General features: G+C 41.4%; 1 protein-coding gene across 1 annotated transcript in view; it reads right to left on the bottom strand.

Moving 5' to 3' along the window:
• LOC125885047 (gamma-aminobutyric acid receptor subunit gamma-3-like) overlaps positions 1–20,655 on the bottom strand; it is a 144,580-nt gene that overhangs the window by 97,296 nt on the left and 26,629 nt on the right. The window contains exon 3 of the mRNA XM_049570415.1: positions 2,834–2,901. Coding sequence (XP_049426372.1) covers positions 2,834–2,901 — 68 coding nt within the window. The remainder of the gene's footprint in view (positions 1–2,833; positions 2,902–20,655) is intronic.

The raw sequence follows: 20,655 nt of genomic DNA, 5'->3' as shown, positions 1-20,655 counted from the left end.
TGTCCCCACTCTTGATACTATTTAGTGTCTACAGTAGCATATAGAGAGCGCCTTGGTAAAGAGAAGTAACCTCTGCAGCTAAAAAATTAAGCTTACGCAGGAATTGCCAAAAACTGCACTTCCTCAAATGGCCACTTGAGGGGGAATTTTATAGAACTCGTGCATTGAAACGCTTGAAGTTACAAAATTAATGGCGTGGCTGCTGTGAGCGCGTGTGTGTGCCATCTGCTGACAAGTTGCTACCACAGCGGCAACGCTGGCTAGGCAGCGTAACCCAAGATTCACAGATTATAGGCGCAGCCGTACCTGTCACTATGTCAATGTGTTTTCAGTTCATGAAAGTTAATTGTAAAGTTTTGGTCACTAAAAAAAAATCTTATTCTGCATTAGGTTGTACTAAAAGACCTTAAAGAGTCGGAAGTTCAGTTTTTCAAGTATATTTTGTTTTAATGGTTTAGACCTGTTTGTCCCTAGCAAAAATTAGCATTAGCATTATTACAGTTAACCATTACTGTAAATGTACCGCGCTACCCAAGCTAGTAGTTAGCCTTAGGGTTAGTGCCACCCTCTCATCCGAATATGGTCACTTCTGGCTCCCACAGTCCAAGATGGCGATGCTAAAATACCGAACTCAAGGCTTCAAACAGGAGTCCACATACCGATTTGTGACATCCCAGTGGTTACATCCATTATTTTATACAATTTATGCTTGGTACAAGAATTTCCTGAGAATCCCATGCTTTTTTATACAAATGACATGACACTTAAACTTGCTCAATGTATTTACACTCAGCTGTTACTTTTGTATATAGAAGAACTTATCAGTGGTGGGACCCGCCATATCCATGTCATATTCAAGGTGCCTTCACATGTACAATTGATTTACAGGAAATTATTTAGCATGTGATCGACAATTATTTCACCTCACTACCTCAATGTTTTCCTTCTCACTCTCTTAAACTGTGTCAGAGCAGCAATAAGGTCCTGTGAATGCTGCTGCTTTAAATTTCAAGTGTATAACTGGCTTTTTTTTCCGGAGGAAATCAAAGGAAAAAACAGCAAATTTGTCACTGCTGTTAGCGCTGTGACAAAGTAGCTGCTCAACAAGTGTTTGCTGCCTCCACATTTCTGAGACCTGCAGTATTAGACTGCACTTGCTGTTACCATGGTAACCGCAGGTGTCCCAAATCAACCAGGACTGAAACATTAAGGACTACAACTGTCAGTGTCAGGAAGAGAACATGGTTGGTACGAGGTTTGGTCAAGTCAAGTCAAGTCAATTATATTTAATTAGTCTAATATCACAAATTTGCCTCAAAGGGGTTTTAAAGTCTGTATAAGGGCACCTTCTGTCCTTAGACCCTTGATACGGATACAGGAAAAATACTCCCCAAATACCCCTTAAACAGAGAAAAGACTGGGAAAAGCCTCAGGCCTTAGTTTGTACAAAGTTCACAGTAGTTTCCAAAGTGACTGTGCATCTCCTGTTGGCTCCTCAGAGTCCACAGTACACAAACAACTTAATGTTCAACTACACCATTCTGCATCCCAAATTGAATTTACCCAGTTGCACTTTGGAAGGAATCCTAAATGTCTTCTGCTAAACAACTGCACAGTAATGCTCCGGCATAAATTATTAGGGTTAATTAGAAACTCCTTACAACTGTATTCCGCTGTGCCAAAGCGCTATCTGGAAAACATGTTCAACAGGCTCGCCTCCTTGCAAGCAGATATCGACTTGCGTCATTTTTACAGAGTAAAATAATTAATTTCTGAAAATAACAATGATAACACCATTACATGACAAAGACACACAGTGTACAGGGAGGACACACAATGTAGCACATCCGTCCATGCACAATTATTTTGTATTTAATTCTGAGTGAGCAGATGTAGTCTTAAATAATATAGGTTGCAGGATAGTGCTGACAGTAAAGCTAAAATGCTTTTATATCGGGGAATATTCAGTGTTGCTAGGCAACAGTCACAACTCAACATCTGCTGATCTGGTGAGTTCAAAGATAAAACACTTTCATTATCATGTCTAACTCAGTTAATATTCGCAAAGCTATGCATTTATGATGCTTTGGCTCTGAATTTTCAAGCAGAAAAATGTCACATATGAATGTATTGACAGCCGTTGAATAGGCTGTTGGCATTATACATAATGAAAGGCCGTTAAAGGCCGTTAGGCCATTTAATCTACTGCACTTAACTCAAGGCCAAACAACAGACTGCTTCTGCTTTAAGTCATCTGAATAGTAGCTATTTTCTCATTACCGCATATCAAGCTTTCAGTTTCAGCATTTCATATATTTTATGGCATCTGATCAGGCCTTCCATAATAAAATATGCATCGATCCATGTCCTGGTCTTCTTCCAAAACCATTTCTTCCTCCGAGTCAAACTTTCTTTTGAGAATTTCCATGCTGTTGCAAAAGATCCACTTACTAAATAAATCTAAAAAGCATAAAAAAATAACACTTTGTTACGCCCAAGCATAAGGAGAGGTCTCCTCTCCACAGACACAAGCTGCTGTCAGACTTGATAGCGAGGAGCTTTCATAGCAGAATTTCAACCACACGTCTGGGCTTTTCACTCATTTGCTTAATCCATGCTGATCCACGGGACGCAAACAAAGCATCCACACCTGTCTTCCCTGGCTACCTTCGGCACAGAAACAGCTGTGGCCCGTATGACCTCCAAATACAGCATGAGTAATGGCAGCATTCATGTATGATGATGCTGATGTCGGACAATGGGCGAATCTGTGTGTGTCACCAGGGGGGGGGAGAGAGAGAGAGAGAGAGAGAGAGAGACGGCTTTAACTCACCATGTCGATGGATGACACAGGCCCGATGCTGTTGATATATATGCCCACATCGACGACTGTAGGTTTCACTGCAAGAGACAGAAGGAAGAAGGGTGAGTGATGGTTGCACATATTGTACGTGGGACACATGAGATTTATTCATGCGATCATTCTTTTTTATTTGTCATTCATCTGTGTTTGCATGCTGTTACATATGACCAAAACTCAAATTTAAAACAATGGATACAGTCATCCAATGTCGCCTGGACCTGTGACACCACCAGAACTTTTTCATAGGGGTGTCCAGATGGGACCACTGAAAATCATGGGCTGGCAAAACCAAAATCAGGAGCCATAGCTGGATTTCAGGAATTCTATTATGCTGTTTAGTTAAGGAATCGCATACTGAAAAGCTTTCACATGGGGCACCATAGTTAGCAGCTCCTCTGCAATGAGTGTGTTGGAAAAATACACATTATGTAACTTGACACTTCTGCAGATAATTCAGCTCCCGCTAAAAAAACCCTGAACAATCAACACTGAAAGAATTCTAGACAGGAGACATTTCAGCTGGTCGATATCTGCAATCCTCATGACTAGATGCCACTATATCCCCATAAATCTTACACACTGGACCTTTAAAAAGACAAATATACTTCCCCGGTATCAGGCGCCTTAACCCAGCATTCGGTTCATTCCGCAGCACTGGTTCTGCTTACCAAAAGTGGCCCACTAAGCGGCTCGCAATTTGAAGGAGCACATTAGCAACTAAATATTTCTTGGAAACAAACCTTCTAAAGCTTAGGGGAGACTCGCAGGTACCAATAGAACCCATTTTCATTTAGATAAATTGAGGTGAGCCTTCAAGAGACCATGCCAGTTGTTTCCTTGCCATAATTTAGGGCATTATTTAACCCCCTTCCCAACAGGAGATGCCAACCTGGTTGATATGAATGGATACCTTAGCTTGTCTAGTTTCACATGATACATCTACCTTCATACTATTTCAAAAGAATCAGCACACCACACCTTCATGAAAACAGTAAAGTTGGCCTCCAACCACAGTCCAGGATTTGTACCACAGTCCCCTATGGTCCCCCCCGTGGGAGCGCCACTGCTCTGAACAAATAAAATTAGTCTGTTTCCTTTTTCCTATCCACCTACAGACGGAAGATTTACTTCTGTAAAGCAGAGGAGCTGCACCGTGCTTCCTGGAGCAGGCACCGTGTTACCATGGCAATTAATAGCATTTCGAGTGAGTATGTAGGATCTTGGCTAATTTTGCTTGGCAACAACATCCGGTTCTAGGAAGAGAAAATTGGAGCATCAGAAATGTGGAATGGTACCAGACCTAAATGCTGCAGCTAAGAATTCTGTTTGTTTGTTTCATTTCTTTAAAACAGAGGAAAAAACAGACAAAATGCATGTGACATGCAGTGGGATGAAACAGAAAATGGTGGATCAAATATTCATAACATGGATTTGGTGCATCATTCTGGCTGCATGTGTTTTATGTGTTTGTGGTCACCCATTACGTGTTTTTACAAAAAGAAAACCCACCCAAAAGGTAGGGTTTTCACGATAAAACACCATGTCCTTGGATATTTCCAGGAAAAACACGTCAAACAACTTGATTTCTCAGAATATTATGTGTCAGCCACACTAATTCAAGGACACAGCTGTCATTCATCTGGCGTTAACCGGGTCAATTTGACTCAAGACATTTGTTTTATTGCCACACAGCAAAGCTGGGAGATATTTTCTCAGTACCTCTTCTAAGTCTCTGAGTAACACACCCACACACAGGCACAAACATACACTTAGACCTGTTAGGGGGCGTTCGGTTTAGCATGGGGCCTCAACATTCTGTGATCATGTTTAGCTGCATGCACAGATATGTCCCCTACATGATGCATTTCAGTTACTGTGGTGACCAAGGAACATTTTGTTTTCTCAAAATTTCAATTTGTCCAAAAAAGAAAATACTTCCCATGCACCATTTCTCTCTCTCAGGCTTTATTCATTTCTGTGATGGCACACAGACTAAACACACAAACAGTTTTCTCCCCTTGGAGCGCTATCGAACACAACTGCAGAGCCTCTTTGAGACAATAGTGGAAATGCAGGTTAAGCTGTTTAGGTTACAATGCACAGACTGAGGTTAAGCACAGTGCATGTGTAAGAGCTCTTCTACGTCTACCCCTGCGAGAAAGCGTTTGTTTGATTTTCGCAGGAGTGTCACCGGCAGATCGGACGTGTCTGGAATCTGTGGCCTGCCTGGGAAAATGTGTTCAAGTGAAGCGAGGAGGGAGAGTCGCCTTTTTCTGTCGTGTTGTGTGCCAAAGGTTAGATGTTCAGCCAAGTGGTGTGTTGTCAAAGCTCTGTGGGAAGTTTTGAAAAACAGCCAAAAAATAAGTTAACTCAAGGGTGCTGTGTCTATGTGTACATGAGAATTTTACAGATCCACTTGTAGCACTTTTGTGAAATTTTAAAGAATGGGAATATAGTGCTTAGTCCTACACTCAGCACTGCCTCAATGTTGCACAAGATATAAACCCAGAAAATTATATCCATTGAACACTGTACGACATACATCTTCCCTGCAGAGAAGGTGCCTTTGAGCAGTGTGCTTAACCCCTGACCCCTCAGTTAAACTGCTTGTTGGGGGCACCCCAGCAGAGCAAGTACCATTAAAGGAATGCTTCACCCCACAAATGACCTCTTATATATTAATTACTTACCCCATCTTACAACGAATTTGTGAAGAATCCTTGGGCGTGGAAGTTGCTGATCAACTGCTGCCTCAATCAGTTCATTTTTTGTGTGACTATATTGTAGTGATGTCATGAGAACCGTTACTCGCGATACCTTTCGATTCCATGATGAAAAAACCCTGGCAACACTCATTTTTTGAAAAAACTAAAGAACCGATACCAGCGTAAAAATCTGTGCTATGGCTCTTCTGGAACTGATGGGGGCAGTATACGCCATATAGTGTTACAGTCCATGCCTACATTCAGAGCAAGGGGGTGACGAGGAAGAGGAGAGAGCGGCTGCCTGCTAAAGCCCACATTCAGAACCAGTCACGGCCGCACTTCATGCCAGAAAACAGATCTGCAAGCAATATGTGCAGTTTTAAACACCACTTTGTCTGTTTATTAATTGCTTTTAACTCATTCCGAATTGCTTCTGAACCATCCGGACATCTCCCTCAGCCCCTCCCCTGGGAGAGAGTCCAGTGGTCTCCTATGAGCCCAGCCTTCGAGACGTGCAACACTCCCTTAAATGTCATTCAGTTCATCAAAAAATATCCCAATTAAAATCAGTAGCATAATAAGCAGATATGTTCCATGTTATTTTGTTTAATTTCAACAACACAGAGAACAGCTTGAACAAGCTGCGTGTGAGCTAACGATCAGGGATTTCACTTTCAGCAGTACATGACTGCGCATACATGTCTACTTCCAAAAACCAGCGGTTGGGGTGCGTTTGATTTATTTTACTGGGACGTTTGATTTTTCCACAACTGGACCATGGACGTCAAAAAATGCCGTTTGCACTGGGACAGGACAAACAATACACCAACCAACGAAATTCCACACATTCTTGTGGCTGGCACAAACGCTGTCAGCGTGATTTAAATAGTAAATATTTAAATAGTATATTGCAGATGTTGATCAATGTTTTTTACAACGAAAAATAGGTAAAAAGGAAAAGAAAAAAAGAAAAATATAAGTAAAATCAATCTGTTGATAGAAATGTTATTTTATATGCAAGTATTTTAATAAAGTATTTCTTGTTTAAGTTCACGGGATCTTAAAGGGAAATTTCGGTTTATTTCAACCCGTCTCCTATCATCCTAAATTTGGTTCCCAAGGACGACAGAGGAGGAATGGCTGCTGGAAGGATTTAGCTCTGGAGATCGGTGGTGTAACGTTACCTGTGAATGCTGTACCCCAATGCCCACAGAAGAGGAATACCTCTGTTGCAAGGAATCGGACCGGTTGCAGCCTTAGCTAAACGGTAAACAACAAACATGGCACCACACCAGTAAGGTAAGACAACAAGTTTACATGTCGTTTTCTATATGTTCTCTGACATTTATCCTAACGATATGAGGCGGTCTTTGTGGAAAAAAAGCTTGTTTAGTGGACTAACTTTTCACTTGAAAGGATGCCCGTTCAATTAAGTTTTAACAGGTCTGACACTACGGCTGTATCTAGGCTAACGGCTAACATGCTAACTATTATTTCTATGTCACTAGTGACTTGAAACAAATTTAGGAGGATAGGAGACAGGTTGAAATAAACCGAATTTCCCCTTAAGATTTATTATTTGTTTTTACCATGGTATTGACTGTGGTATCGAGAATCGTGTAATTTTACTGGTATCAGCACCGACTACTGAATTTTTGGTATCGTGACATCCCTACAATATTGTAAGTTAGGATTCATCCAGGTTACATAATAACACAAATAAATTAGGTAAATAGGTGGTAACAAGTAGACCAGCAGCTCCTGTGTTCAGTGAGGTAAGATTACCGTTTTTGTCCATGGAGTCTGGCTTTGAAGAGAGCATTGGTAAGTTTCACTTTCTGTTCAGTTCCCCGTCAAAAAGGGCCGTCTGTTCGACCTTTAATCGTCCTGGAACGCAGTTATTCACATTTTTGGCCATTTTAACTGTATAATTAGCTATATGTAGACTACTGTATATTAACACTATACAGGGCTGTCCAAAACTACAATTCATCCGGTCCACTAGGGGCCTCAAGCAGACTTTCTGCAGACTTCCAGAGTGTCCGCTTGGGGTGCGGACTTCAGCAGACTTCACTGATTTAATAACCACCAAATTCATTGCAATATGGACATGACATTGTGGGTTTTTCAACTGCCGAAAGAAAAACAAAAATATATGAATGTGTAAAATAGTTATTGATATTTAGGTCTATTAAAATGCTACTTGAATTGTGTGGGCCAGAAATAATATTCAACCACATCATGAAACAGAAATATGTATGAGTATAGGTTGTACAGGGATTGAAAATGTGTTTTATTATTGCAGCCTATCAGGCTGTGCAGTGTATAGGCTAAAAAAATTGCCAATAAACAGCAAAACTAGGTCTTCTATTGCAAGTAATGCTCAATTTATTGAGTTATTGTCCTGTACTTATTTGCAAACATGTTTTTGAATGTGTGTAGCCTGTATGTTACATAGAGATGTACTAATAGCCTACATTTTTGTTCAGTCACAAAAAAAGGCTGTACATGGGATTTACATCTTTTATCTGCAAGAACAGATGAGTACGCACTGTTCATCAACTTATATGACATTATCTGAATATGACAGCAGCAATAGTTGAACGTTTCCACAGCAACAAGTAAAACAGTCTTGAGGGCTGTTTATCAGCCACTTGCAGTCTCTTTCCTCGCAGACTTCATCTGGTAACAGTAAATATGTCACAATACGTACAACTGAAGTCCACGAGGGCTCAGTCCAAAGAGTCCAGAGTGTGGACATTTGGATTCAGTCTCCAACCTGACCGCAGGTTGTTGTCACCGCCTCCTGCTGTAGCCACCTGCTCTCGTCCACTTTCCAGGTGAGTCGCAGTTCATCTCACACAAGCCTGCTGATGAGTGGAGATGACGTAACCTTCGCAGTTAACTGATCACTCACTCCCGAACTTTCCCCCTCTCACACACATTATATATTTTCTGAACAAATACATCTAAACACCAGATGAGTAACTGATACACTAATAGGCATTTTTGGGGTGAAGTGTTCCTTTAAGGCTGAGTCTTTACCGCTGAGACCAAGGTTTGAGTTTTGAGGTCCTGTCTCTCTGTCACTTTCATAAAAAAGTAGACACATCTTAAAAAATAACCTTGAAAAATAAAGCCAAGCTGCTCGCGATCCAACATTAAGAGTGCTCTTTAACAGAGCAGCTTCCAGGTGTGAATGTCGGCACCTGAATGAATGTGAAGCAGGTTGATGCTGGGGAAGAGCAAATATTCTTCAGTAAATCTTCAGGCACAAATAAAAAGGTGAGAAAAGAGAAAGAACACGGTGCCTTTGATAGGAATCTATTTAGTTATCTACAGACAGAGGCACTACCAATTAAGAGCACTGAGCGATGGCACTTTGCGTGTAATCTAATAATGCTAGTTGTCACATGTTGGGGAAAGAGCTACTTAATGAATCCATTACCCATGTTCTATTCATTTTAATGGTTCTTTATGGTTCAATGACATTGAAGACGTTGTAAATTGTCTTCACAATTATGTAATTCTGTGGGGTTGATACGAAAAGCAGAATTGAAGTGCACGCGGGTGTGCTCATGTCTGCACATCTGTGTGTTATGTCCCCAGGGACCTGCTGTGCTGGGCCACTGATGCAATCAGTTTTGGTTAGTGAAGGCCTGCTGGGAGGCTTTGATTCAATTCCAACAGCATGTTCTGCTCCACCAACTGGACAATGAGGGACAACAATGCAGATGCACTGCTGAAATTATTATTATTATTATTATTATTTGTCCATGTAGGCTGATATCTGCATTCGTTAAAAACCACAGCATCCAGTTCAAAGAGTGCGATGCTGATATTATGACACAATATTTTTTTAAATGTTGCCTTTAGCAGTTACAGTGAAGAACCTGAGTTTCTGTGGCTTGACAGAGGATTTTTTCCCCCCAACATTTCAGCCATGCTAGCAGAATGGCCCGAGGGATGGCAAAGTCGGTCAGTTGGTCAAACACTAGACTGAAATATCTCAACAACTATTGGATGATTGTCATGCAATTTTGTAAAGACATGTATGGTCCCAAGAGGATGAATTCTAAACCCTTTGGTGATCCCCTGACCTTTCACCTGGCACCAGCAGACCAACATCCACTTATCCAGTGAAATATCTCAACATTTCCTTGATGGATTGAGACAACTTTTGCACAGAAATTCAGGTTCCCCAGAGGATGATTCCTAGTTACTCAGATGGTCTCCTGACTTCCCCTCCAGGGCCACCCTGAGATCAGACGTGTTTCCATCCAGACCTTTTTCATTCATTTGAGATTTGACCAAGTGTCGACCACCAAGGCTGAAAAATGAAACCAACATCCAAGTGCCAACAACTGCAGCTCCTCTGATGGCCACTTGGTGCTGGCTTCAAGAGCGAGTCAATCCCAACAGACCCCCATGTTAAAATACCCAACTCGACAGCAGAAATAAACATGTGCCTGGTGCAAAAAAAAAAAAAAAAGTTTTGTTTCTATAGCTAATTTCAACATTTATGACAACTGTACAGGAGGTGAATTCACCAGTTTAAATGTTATTCAGGCTTAAAGCTTTGCATTATTTAAGTCACAACCAAGGTGTCAGTGTTGGTGAGGTACAGTAACCACGGCATAACCCTGGATTTACAGAGTATAGATGATGCAGTAGCTGTTGCTAGTTTGGTGTGGTTTGGTTTGAGTTCATGAAAGTTAATTGTAATGTTCTGGTGCCTAAAAAGGTCACCATCAAACGTTTGGTTATACTAAAAGACTCTCGAAGGAGTTGGAGGTTCATTTTACCCGGTAAGTAAATTTAGTTTTATGGTTTTAAGCTTGTTTGCAAGCAAAAATCAGCATTAGCGCTGTCAGTTTACCACACTGTAGCTCAAAACACACCGTGCCAACTAAGCTAGCAGCTAGTTCCACCCTCTCGCCCAAATATGGTCACTTCTGGCTTCAAAACACCAAGATGGTGAACTCAAGGCTTCAAAACAGAAGTCCACAAACCAATAGGTGACATCATGGTGGCTATGTCCACTATTTCATAGCCTGTATAGTCTATGGGTTTGACTGGCGGTTTTAATTAGATCATCTCTTTGTGCCCTCTTCTGCAGTGGCACCTTGACAAGACAATTAGCGCCACCTACTGCTTTTTTCCGATTAACCAACTCCCAATATTAGCATAATGGCAGAGGACAATAAAGCACATAAACTTGCATTTTCTTTTCAAAATTTTCCAAAACTTTAGTTAAAATTCGCACTACAATTCGTTGGAAACCCAGCTACTGACATATACAATTTTTAGTGAAATATCTCAACAACAATCGGAAAGACTGTCATGGAATTTGGGAACACTTTGTTCTGAGATCACCCCTGCACCCAGAAGAAGAGTACTTCTCTTGATTTCTACTTTTAATGATTCTCAAGTCACAACAGGGTTTCCTCTTGGCATCCTTCTGGTCACTGGCTAGCATCTCTAGCCTTCTTTTGAGAACCATCTGGCACCATCACTGGGCATTGAGCCCCCAGAGCAAGCTCAGAATCAAATCTTTATTGTCCATTTGGGGAAATCTGGCATTGAAGGCGCACAGGACAATACAAAATAACAATGTACAAATTATAAAGAAATACAGACGCATTCATTGTTCCTTCAGGGTAACCAGAGGCTGGTATTCTAGCATGCAGCGGGAAACCCCGAGACACACTGCCAGTCTCAGACAGAGATAAACAATATTTGGGCAATGCAGACTAGGCCAGCTCATCTGCATGTCTTTGGATTATGAGGCGGAAACACCTGCAGGGAACCTTGGTGACAGTGTCCCTCCTGTGGGACCCATTTACAGTGGAAATGTAGAAAATTTAAAAGTGGAAGCATGGGGTGGAAAGCTGATCTGTTACAGCTTAGCAGCATTTGGAAACTGGGACAACCTGAAGGGAATTGTCCTTAATTTACACCAAGGTTGAGGATGACACTCTGAATCTGCATAAGATACGTTTTAGACAGACATTAGTCAGCTCGATTGAGTTACAGTAATCACTGCCTCTTCAGTTAGATTAATTTACCAGGGCAACACAGAAGGAAGCAACTACGATCTAGTGTTTCCACCTTCTCTTCAATCTTTTATCCCCCCCTCTGGAGGTGAGTGTGAGTCTCTGAGCAAACACTAGAATCACAAAGGCTGAGCCGACCTGACATATTGTCCAAATAACACATGACAGATTCATGTGGGACGTGCATAGGTAATGATGACAGTGCTGTAAAAAGAGAATATTCAGGACAGATTTTCCCTTCTTCTGTGCTGTTTATTCCCATTTTTTTTATACGTGTGCGTGAGGGCTTGTTTGGCTCCCTTTCATCTCTCAAAGAGAAAAATAAAGTTGAAAAGAACTTCTAATCAATTTGGGAAGAACGCATCTACCTATCAACCTATCTATCTATCAACCCAATTATCCTCGTCTAATGGAGACACCGTGATCCACAGAGGCTAGATGAATTCTTCCTCCTCCTCTTCATGTTGCTCATTCTCCTCCTCCTCCTCATCTTGCTTTTCAAAAAAAAAAAAAAAGCATGACAGGCCCCATCTGTATTACCACATCACCCTGTGGGCCTCGATTAAGAAGAGAAGGGCTTTTATGCCTGCTTGGCCTGGCTGGCATGACAAATGCATTACACATTGTCAGCCTCGGTACACACGCGCACATGTATTCAGACATACATATCCCAGCTGACCATTTAACTCCCATATGTTCTGTGTCCGAGAAGCACAGCGCTGGGAGTACAGCAGGCCTCAGTGGGCTGTCAGGTGCTATCCCGAGGGCTAGCCTCACATCTTCAGTGTCACTTTCTAAATCAATGTGCTGTAAAATAAGACATCACGTCCTGTTTACCAAAAGTCATCTACAGTACCTCAGTCCCTCTAGCTATTTGCCTCGGGAGAAAGCCAAATTCACTGACAAGAAAAGTGTTGAGACGAGAGTCCGATTCTTTGGCATCAGTTCACGGTAACTGCCCATAGACTAAAGTTGAAAAGAGGGATGTCATGAGAACCAACACTTTGGTGCCAAGTCGATGCCAAAATTGCAGAATTTCACTGCCACTGGTTTCGACGACTAAGGTTCTGATCTCTTGACATGCCTAGCTTCAACATAAACTCACTTTGAACAATATCCTCAATGTCAACTGTACGTAGAAATATGAAACTCCCTCGAATAACCTATAGGTTTTCATTATGATACCAGTTTTACATGGCTCAGCTCCATGTCTTCTGTCAGGCATGGTGTTTGCCTCTAAATATTACAATATTTATGTGCCTCGTCTGCTGTTGCCATGGAGAAGAAGCCAGCCTGAGGCGTGAATCAAATGCTTCCTTACATTAATGTCAAAAACATGGTGAAAAAGTTGCTGAATTCATTCAAAACTGACCCAATATATCAAAGTGAATTGTCAGATCACATTCCTCTATTGGATTATTTCAGTGAAACAAACAGTCTGCACGTGACTTCAGCCTCTGCTCAGTTATCACAGTCCAGTCACAGTTACAGGTCACACAGTTCAAGTCCGTTATGGATCCACAAGAGCAGTGGAGTCTGCACACGCTGTAATCTATCACTCCATACTCCGCTGCACTGGTACAGCCCATGTCACCCACAGTAATCACACATCATGTCATGCATGACCTCCCTGCTCCCGTGTTAGTATGTCTAAAAGCCCTACAGCCCACACTGCCTTTGGGTTTGCATAGAAAAGCTGTTACTGCTGCGGCTACAGTCGGCCAGTGGTGAGCATACTGTCTCTGCTGTTAGGTTCATGGAACTGAAAAGATATGAACAAGAACTACTTGTAATTTCCTCATATGTAAATACTTTATGTACCACTGTAAGTACCTCCACCAAACAGTTAAGTTGCAGTTTACATTTGAAGAAGAAGAAGATGACTTCATTGCTACATCCTGCAGAGCTACACCCATCCAGGTTAAATACCATGTTTTTAGGGTATGGCGCCCGCACACACACACACACACACACACACACACACAGTGACATAGCTAAAGGTTACCATCACATAACTATAGTTATCAAACAGTTATTAATGCCGGGTACACACAAAAGGATATCAGCCCAATTCTAGCCTGACGCAGCGACGTACCGTGTCAGCTCAGATCATAAACGATAACAAGTATCATACGCAATAATCCATCGTTTCATCTTATGTAGTGTATCATAGTTAACGACAACCTACATATGCCTCACGACGTTCCAACAGAAAGACTAGCATGTTTGATTTTTTTTTTTTCTTTTTTTTGCTGTCACAGCCATTATTTTGACCAATAGGAACACAGAGTGATCTGCAGCCATAGACAACTGTATGACAACATTCCCTCTAGGGATGTTACCACAAAGAGTAAATAGGGAAAATGATGGTGTGAAACAGCAAAGCACTTTAGCTCCAGAGGGCACCAGCTTCATTTGAAACAGACTACATTATAAATGGGTTATTTGTTATTCCCTCTGTATTTTTATATTTTTACTTTTTATCTGCTCCCGTTTGCCTTGATAAAATCAACATAAACTCAACACTTCCTGTATCTGTTTCAAATTAAAAGCCCCTTATAACTTCGGTTGAGAGAATCCCTCCATTTTCTAAAAAGGCTTTTATTGTGAAATATTTGCAGGAAATTGTTATGGATGATTAAGCGACTTGCATGTTTGCGTACGGTACTTCAAATGTAGCTCCTGACATCTGGTGGCACTTTTTTAGGTGACAACAACATTTCAGCTGGCACATGAATAGACACAGTGACTGAAATAATAGTAAAAGTCATAAAAATAGGACAGGAATAACCTGATGACATCACACGTCGTGAAAGACGACCGGGGATAATTGGTGTGGACCATCATGTGGTGTGTCATGTCTGTCCGCCAAGTCACGGGACAATTTTATGACTCCACAATCGCATAATCAGACATAGTGACCATCGGAATGGACAAAAATGTCATGTAGTGTGAACCCGACATAACAGTAATGACAGAATTCAGCTGTTTCGGCATCGTTGTCGGGACCCTTTCAGCACACTGTTTCATTTATGTCCAGCCCCATGATCCCCTCTCCTTGGCACTGAATAATCACCAGAAAAGTGTTTTGCAGAACATTATGATGTCACAGTGAAGTTGACCTTTGGTCTTTAAAACAATTGTGTGAGATTTTGTCACAACTGGCCTATGTATTGTTGAGATTAGCCAAAAACATGTTTCATGAGGTCACAGTGGCTTTGACCTTTTTGAACACCAGATTCTAACCAGTTTATCCTTGAATCCAAATTTAAAGAGATCAACTCCACGAGACGCTACATAATCGCGTTCATGAGAATTAGACAGATGGCTGAGAAGAGTGACAGGATCCCTCACTGGCTTCCCACCAGTTTTCAGTCATGTCAGTTGTCAGTTGTCTCTGTCTTGGCCTCGTTGGATGCAACTCTGCCAGGATGCAACAAAGAACTGGTGGGAAGCCCAAGCACATCAATCAGGAACTGACCTTTAGCTCACACTCAGTGGTATAAATTTGTAGCTTAAACTGCAGTCAACAGTTCTGTACTTTTATGGCAGATCAGAAGATCCGCATATCAGAGGCCACTGTGTGCCTGTTCTTTTCAAAATGCACCGCTCCATACTTCTGTTTGTGATTGTGAGGCTGCTGCAGGCCTGTGGTAATTTACAGCCGCGTTCATCACAACAGAAGTCATGTTAAATACGAGCTGACAACAGGAATATTTGTGTCAGCCCTCTGGTGTCAGTGGTAATCACAAGTAGGACATGCAGACATTTTTTGGAGGTTCCAAAAAATCCCTTTTGGCATTACAGTGAGTGATTGAAACATGTCAGCACAAGTGCGCTGATGGGGGTTTTAAAAGAGTGCAGAACATAACTGGTTGATTACGAAACACAACAAAATAAGAGTTCTCATAAATGGCATAGGTCTAGACGCGGTGAGGGGGGCTGCACAGTGGCTTCTAATCTTTATGTATGTGACTGCAGCAGCTCCACTTGGGAAGAAGCCTCTCTCTGCTGTCTTTTCCAGCAGTTCTCAGCCTGCATGGCTCTGCACCACACATTGGCAAAGCAGTAAATTTCCCAGGCGCGCACACACACACACACACACACACACACACAAATTGTTGATGACTGAAAAATGTCAAAACTGCTCAGGAGCGCCAGAAAACACAAACAGAGCTAAAAGGACTCGACTGATTTACATAAGAAGCTCTCTAAACAAAGTTTTAATGAAACTGATCCAATGGATTTGTTAGATAATAAATTTATTTACTTAACATTTGAGCTAAATGTCAGGGCACACTTCGGCTCATGCTGGTTGAAAAACATGAGACAATTAAATTGGGATGTAGACAAAACAGGAGGGTTGACAGACATATCCTTCAGTTTTATTTTTCAATCCAAACATTATATTTGTAGATTTGCACTTAATCAAGAGACACCTTTTCGTTAGGGGTGTCAGCTTCAGTTGCGTTCAATAGACCAACACCCACTTCCCAGTAATTAACCAGTTTTTCTGTTGGTTTTGCTGACAGACAGACAGCGCGGCAAGTCAACATGACAAAACACAGTGCCGACTATCAACTCTCCGGTCTCCACTGGTTAGCTACCAATAGCCTGCACTGCACACCTTAAAAGGCCTATAATGTTCAGGGTTTTGTGACACTGTCATAGGCAGTTAATTTTTTCACATAAGTTCGTCGGAAGTATGAAAGCAGGTTGTTAGCTACCTCAAATTACTCCACCATTCCTCGATTACCCTGTAAGTTTTTCATATTCCTTTAGTCTGCAAGGGTTCGATCGAAAGAATCTAAAGGGTCTTTCATAAAAATTGATCCAAGTTGTGAGTGTTGTTTTAACCGGATAAAGTGGTGTTGCGTCCGTATGCTGGGTGCCGTAACCCTCGAGTGCCTGAACTTACGCTCTGTCTGATGAAATGTTTGTCAGAGCGAGATCAAATGAACGATTCATAACTGATATATGATCTGAAGCCTAATTTGTGCACAAGTCATATTCATATTGGTTTAAATAAACAATTTGATCATATTTCCCGATCTTCGCTTTTGTGTGAAAGCAATTAAAGGCCTGTCCCATATAGACGCCTGCCACATATATAGGCCTGTTGATTTCAGTGATTTCAGCAACTAATAGCCTGTGCTAAGTTTTATAGGATTTTAGCACTGAGGTCGTAGTTCAGAGGTGATTCTAATATTATTTATCACCTTGTGTATGCAAACAACAAGGACTAAAACTTAGAAACACCTGTAAATATAATGCAGTCCAGTACAGTACAGCACCACCTTAAACTATGACTGCAACAATGCACACAGTTGAATTTACACATTCTGAATAATGTCGATAAAAACCGTAATATTCTGAGCGTTTTTACAGAATTTATGCTAAATAAAGAAGCCTCAGTTTATCAGAACCACACTCTTCATTACATTAATAGAACTGATTTGACTATTGAAAAAAACTGAATTGATCTTTGGACCATGATAGTTTAATTTATATGAAAAAGGAGGTGTGCATGCAATGTAAGGAGGTTCAAGATGAAAAAAACCTTGGTTTTTAGTGCTAATGAAAGAAAAATAAGCTATCCTAAAACAAAACAAACAAAAAAAAAAATCAGAAAAGCTCTCTCGGACATTTTGCACGCACTTTTGAGACAGTTCTAACTTCAACTTGTCAGTTTCCAGTCTACCCTCAAGTCACGCAAGCGAGGTGGCAGCCTTAAATATCAGATGATGTGGTAAAAATAACACCGATGGAACAGAAGGCAAGTGTTATCCTGCACTGCACAACTAATGGTGCAAACTGATGAAAAGCTATTGAGGGTGAACCTCGCTGGATGTCTGAATATGGAACTCTGTTTTTAGACGATACTTTTTTGGTGTGCATGTGGTCGGTGTGTTTAGATTTCCACTGAGGTACGTCTCTGAGAAGAAGTGGTGTGACATTTATGGCCTAATACAGTTTAGATGTTCCATATTACTTGTTTAAAAATGTATTATGACAGAAAATTGTGTGTAATAAAAATACACACTGTAAGGACTTTCTTCTGTCGTTTCCCCTTGGCTTCAGTCGAATGAAAATGTGGTTTAACTACACCAATTAAACCATCTCTGCCTCCAAGAAGTGTTTAAATAACTAAAATTGCATCCCGCATGTGGCAGACAGACACCATCTGCTTCTCCCAAGCAGGAAGAAGCAAAGGCTAAAATTATTTGCAAATGCTATTTGACCCACATCTGTAAATTTCAGCAGCTCCTCACTCCAAGGACAAGCTGTGGCGAGCCATCTGCAGCGCTGAAAGGGACATCAGCTGCAGTCACCCACCTACTGGGAGACTGTGGTCCTTCATACGCAGGTGATGTTTACTGCCCTATAAAAGCTGGATCGTTTGACCGACTTTCCTCTGGCAGATACGACAGGTCCAGCAGTGGAATCAGAGCACCTAATTATAATTCTTATAAATTTGTCTATGATGAATATTTCTGGAAACACATGGGATGTGAGTGCTGCCTAATTTGATGCTATACAGCAAAGAGAAACCAGGAGGCCTCGATTGCCTGTGCTTGAACCTGTACAGTAGGTTACTGATGTAAGCGTCATAACACCCCGTCACTCATAACCCTGCGTGTGAAAAGAAAACTGACACTGAGGTAATGAAAGGCTAGAGTTTGATGCAGTCAGAGACACCTAAAGGAATAGTTTGCTCATTTGCTTTCTTGTATTAAAGTTAGATGAGAGGACTGATAAGTATGAAGCTAGAGCCAGCAACTGGTTAGCATAGCATAGCATAAAGACTGGAACGACACACTAGTAAAACTTGTTTTTACACTTTGGTTTTCAAAAGGATTAAACAAACAAGAAATGAGGTGGAGATAGTATGTTTATGAGTGAGCCTTAGAGGTGCTGGTGAACTGACTTTGAAACATTTGGGCTGAGCCTGGCTAGCTGTTTTCCGGTCTTTGTGCTAATTTAAGTTAGCCACATAGCTGCATAGCATACAGACATTAGCAGCATCATCTCCTCATCCAGTTCTCAGCAAGGAGATGAATATGTGTATTTGCTGACAGACAGGTGGCTAGCCACATTAACATGTGGGACACATATGCACTGGATAGTTAGCCTTAGCCTTGGCTGCTCTGCGCTGTGCACCACCTGGGCACCACCATTCATTTGAGATTATGACTGGTAAGGCAGGACAGTGTTGCTGTAAAACATTGTGGCCACCCTACGGTCTTCTCTCTTGTTGCCCCGGTGAATAAGTGGCTTCATTTTGAACAGTGAAACAATTTTAGCGTTGTTAACTATGTTAGCACCACTAGTCATGCTGACACTGCCAACTGTGCTAACAAAGCTGATATTAAACAATGCCAAAGGAGGTGCGTGGCTCAAAATTGAGCTGCTTACTCATTGGAGAAACCTGGGGGCAGACCGGAGGGTGGGCACATTGTTTCCATAGCAACACTGTTGAGTCAGTATGGCATTACTGATAGTAATCCTTGTCAAGTGAGTGCTGTTGCTAGCTAGCTCCCTCCAGACAACCGAAGCGCAGCAAAATTAACCTACAGACCAACACACATAACTGCTCAAAACATTCTCAGCAGTTAAATGATTACAAGCAACATTATCATTTATCTAATGCCTCTCTGTGTCCATCTGATGAATTGAAGTCCAATATTCACTCTTTAAGCTCTGTCTGTAGTCCCTACCAACTCCTTCGGGACGCATCTGTCTCTTTTGCTACTAATTGCTCCACTATGCTCACTAGTGAGTTGATAACTGATAAATTCACAGACTGGACAGCTAAACCACGAGCTTACACTTTTCATAAAGCTCATAAAGCCAAGAGAAGTTGCAGATTGAGGTGATAGTTATTTGTAGGTTCATCACTACGAGCCACCACTTTCATATTGTCACACTGGTTTTATAAAAATATCAACTATGGCTGCTTTAAGTAGTAGCAGAGCAGTTAATTCTCCCCCCTCCCTCCCTTTCTTTCTCTCTTCATTTTGTAACCTGGTGCCTTTGAGCAAGAATACTCAATAGCCAGCAGACCCATAGCTGCACTGAGCAGCTAGCTGTTTGTTCATCTACTTGAATGAATTTAAAGCAGGGTATTGCTGACGCACATTTGCTCAGCAAATCTTCCTTGGATAAACAAATATTATTTAAATTGAAGAGAGCAGCTCCACCGGGAGGCCCTGCAGAGTGTCTTTTATCAGACCCAGCTAGCAAACATGTTATAGAAGCACAAGTCGAGCTCATTTCATTGGACAGAGATAAAAGATGACATCAGGGGTGCAGAGGACTTGGTAAAAAACTCATATATTCTCTTCATGAGCGCATAAAAAGTAATGTAAGTCTTAATGAAAAGACTTTCCCATCAGACAGATATTGACCTCCTGCGTAGGTGTGTATGCGGTGCTTGTGTGTTTGTGTATGTGTGAGCACATGCTGTACTGTACCAGATTTGAATTCAGCTCCCTGAATCAAATATAATAGATCTGGGAAAGGAAAGGTACTTCTTCTCTTCCCTCTGAGGTTTAATGAGAACCAGGCAAAGGGAAAGGTCTCACTGCTTATGAATCGCCACCAGGCAATCACACAGCTAACACCAAGCAATAACTCTGCAAAACAGGGGAGGGGGCAGGGGATGCTAGTTACACACAGACACACACTTTTATGCAAGCAATGAGGACAGCGTTTTAGAAATACTCTCTTGATTCAATTTTGGTTGAAGAATAATGAAATAATCAGCTCTTATACCTGCTTTCCCTGGTAAATGAGGAGCATATCATCCATTTATTGTGTTAATTAACTACATTGAAGTGTGACTCATATGCTACCATGTGGACACCATAACAGACTTTAAATCTTTTGTTCACATGCTGCAAATTGTGGCGCAAATGGGCAGCTTTTAGGCGATTTACAGGATATTGAAGGAACATATTTATAATAATGCAAATAGGCCTTGGATGTAGGCCATGATAGAGGTTAATGCTTCAAGGTCTTTGATGGGGTT

This window comes from Epinephelus fuscoguttatus, linkage group LG24 (genome assembly GCF_011397635.1).
Source record: "Epinephelus fuscoguttatus linkage group LG24, E.fuscoguttatus.final_Chr_v1".
Classification (NCBI taxonomy): domain Eukaryota; kingdom Metazoa; phylum Chordata; class Actinopteri; order Perciformes; family Serranidae; genus Epinephelus; species Epinephelus fuscoguttatus.
The sequence above is the reverse complement of the archived record's forward strand: the minus strand, read 5'-3'. Positions and strand labels throughout refer to the sequence as shown.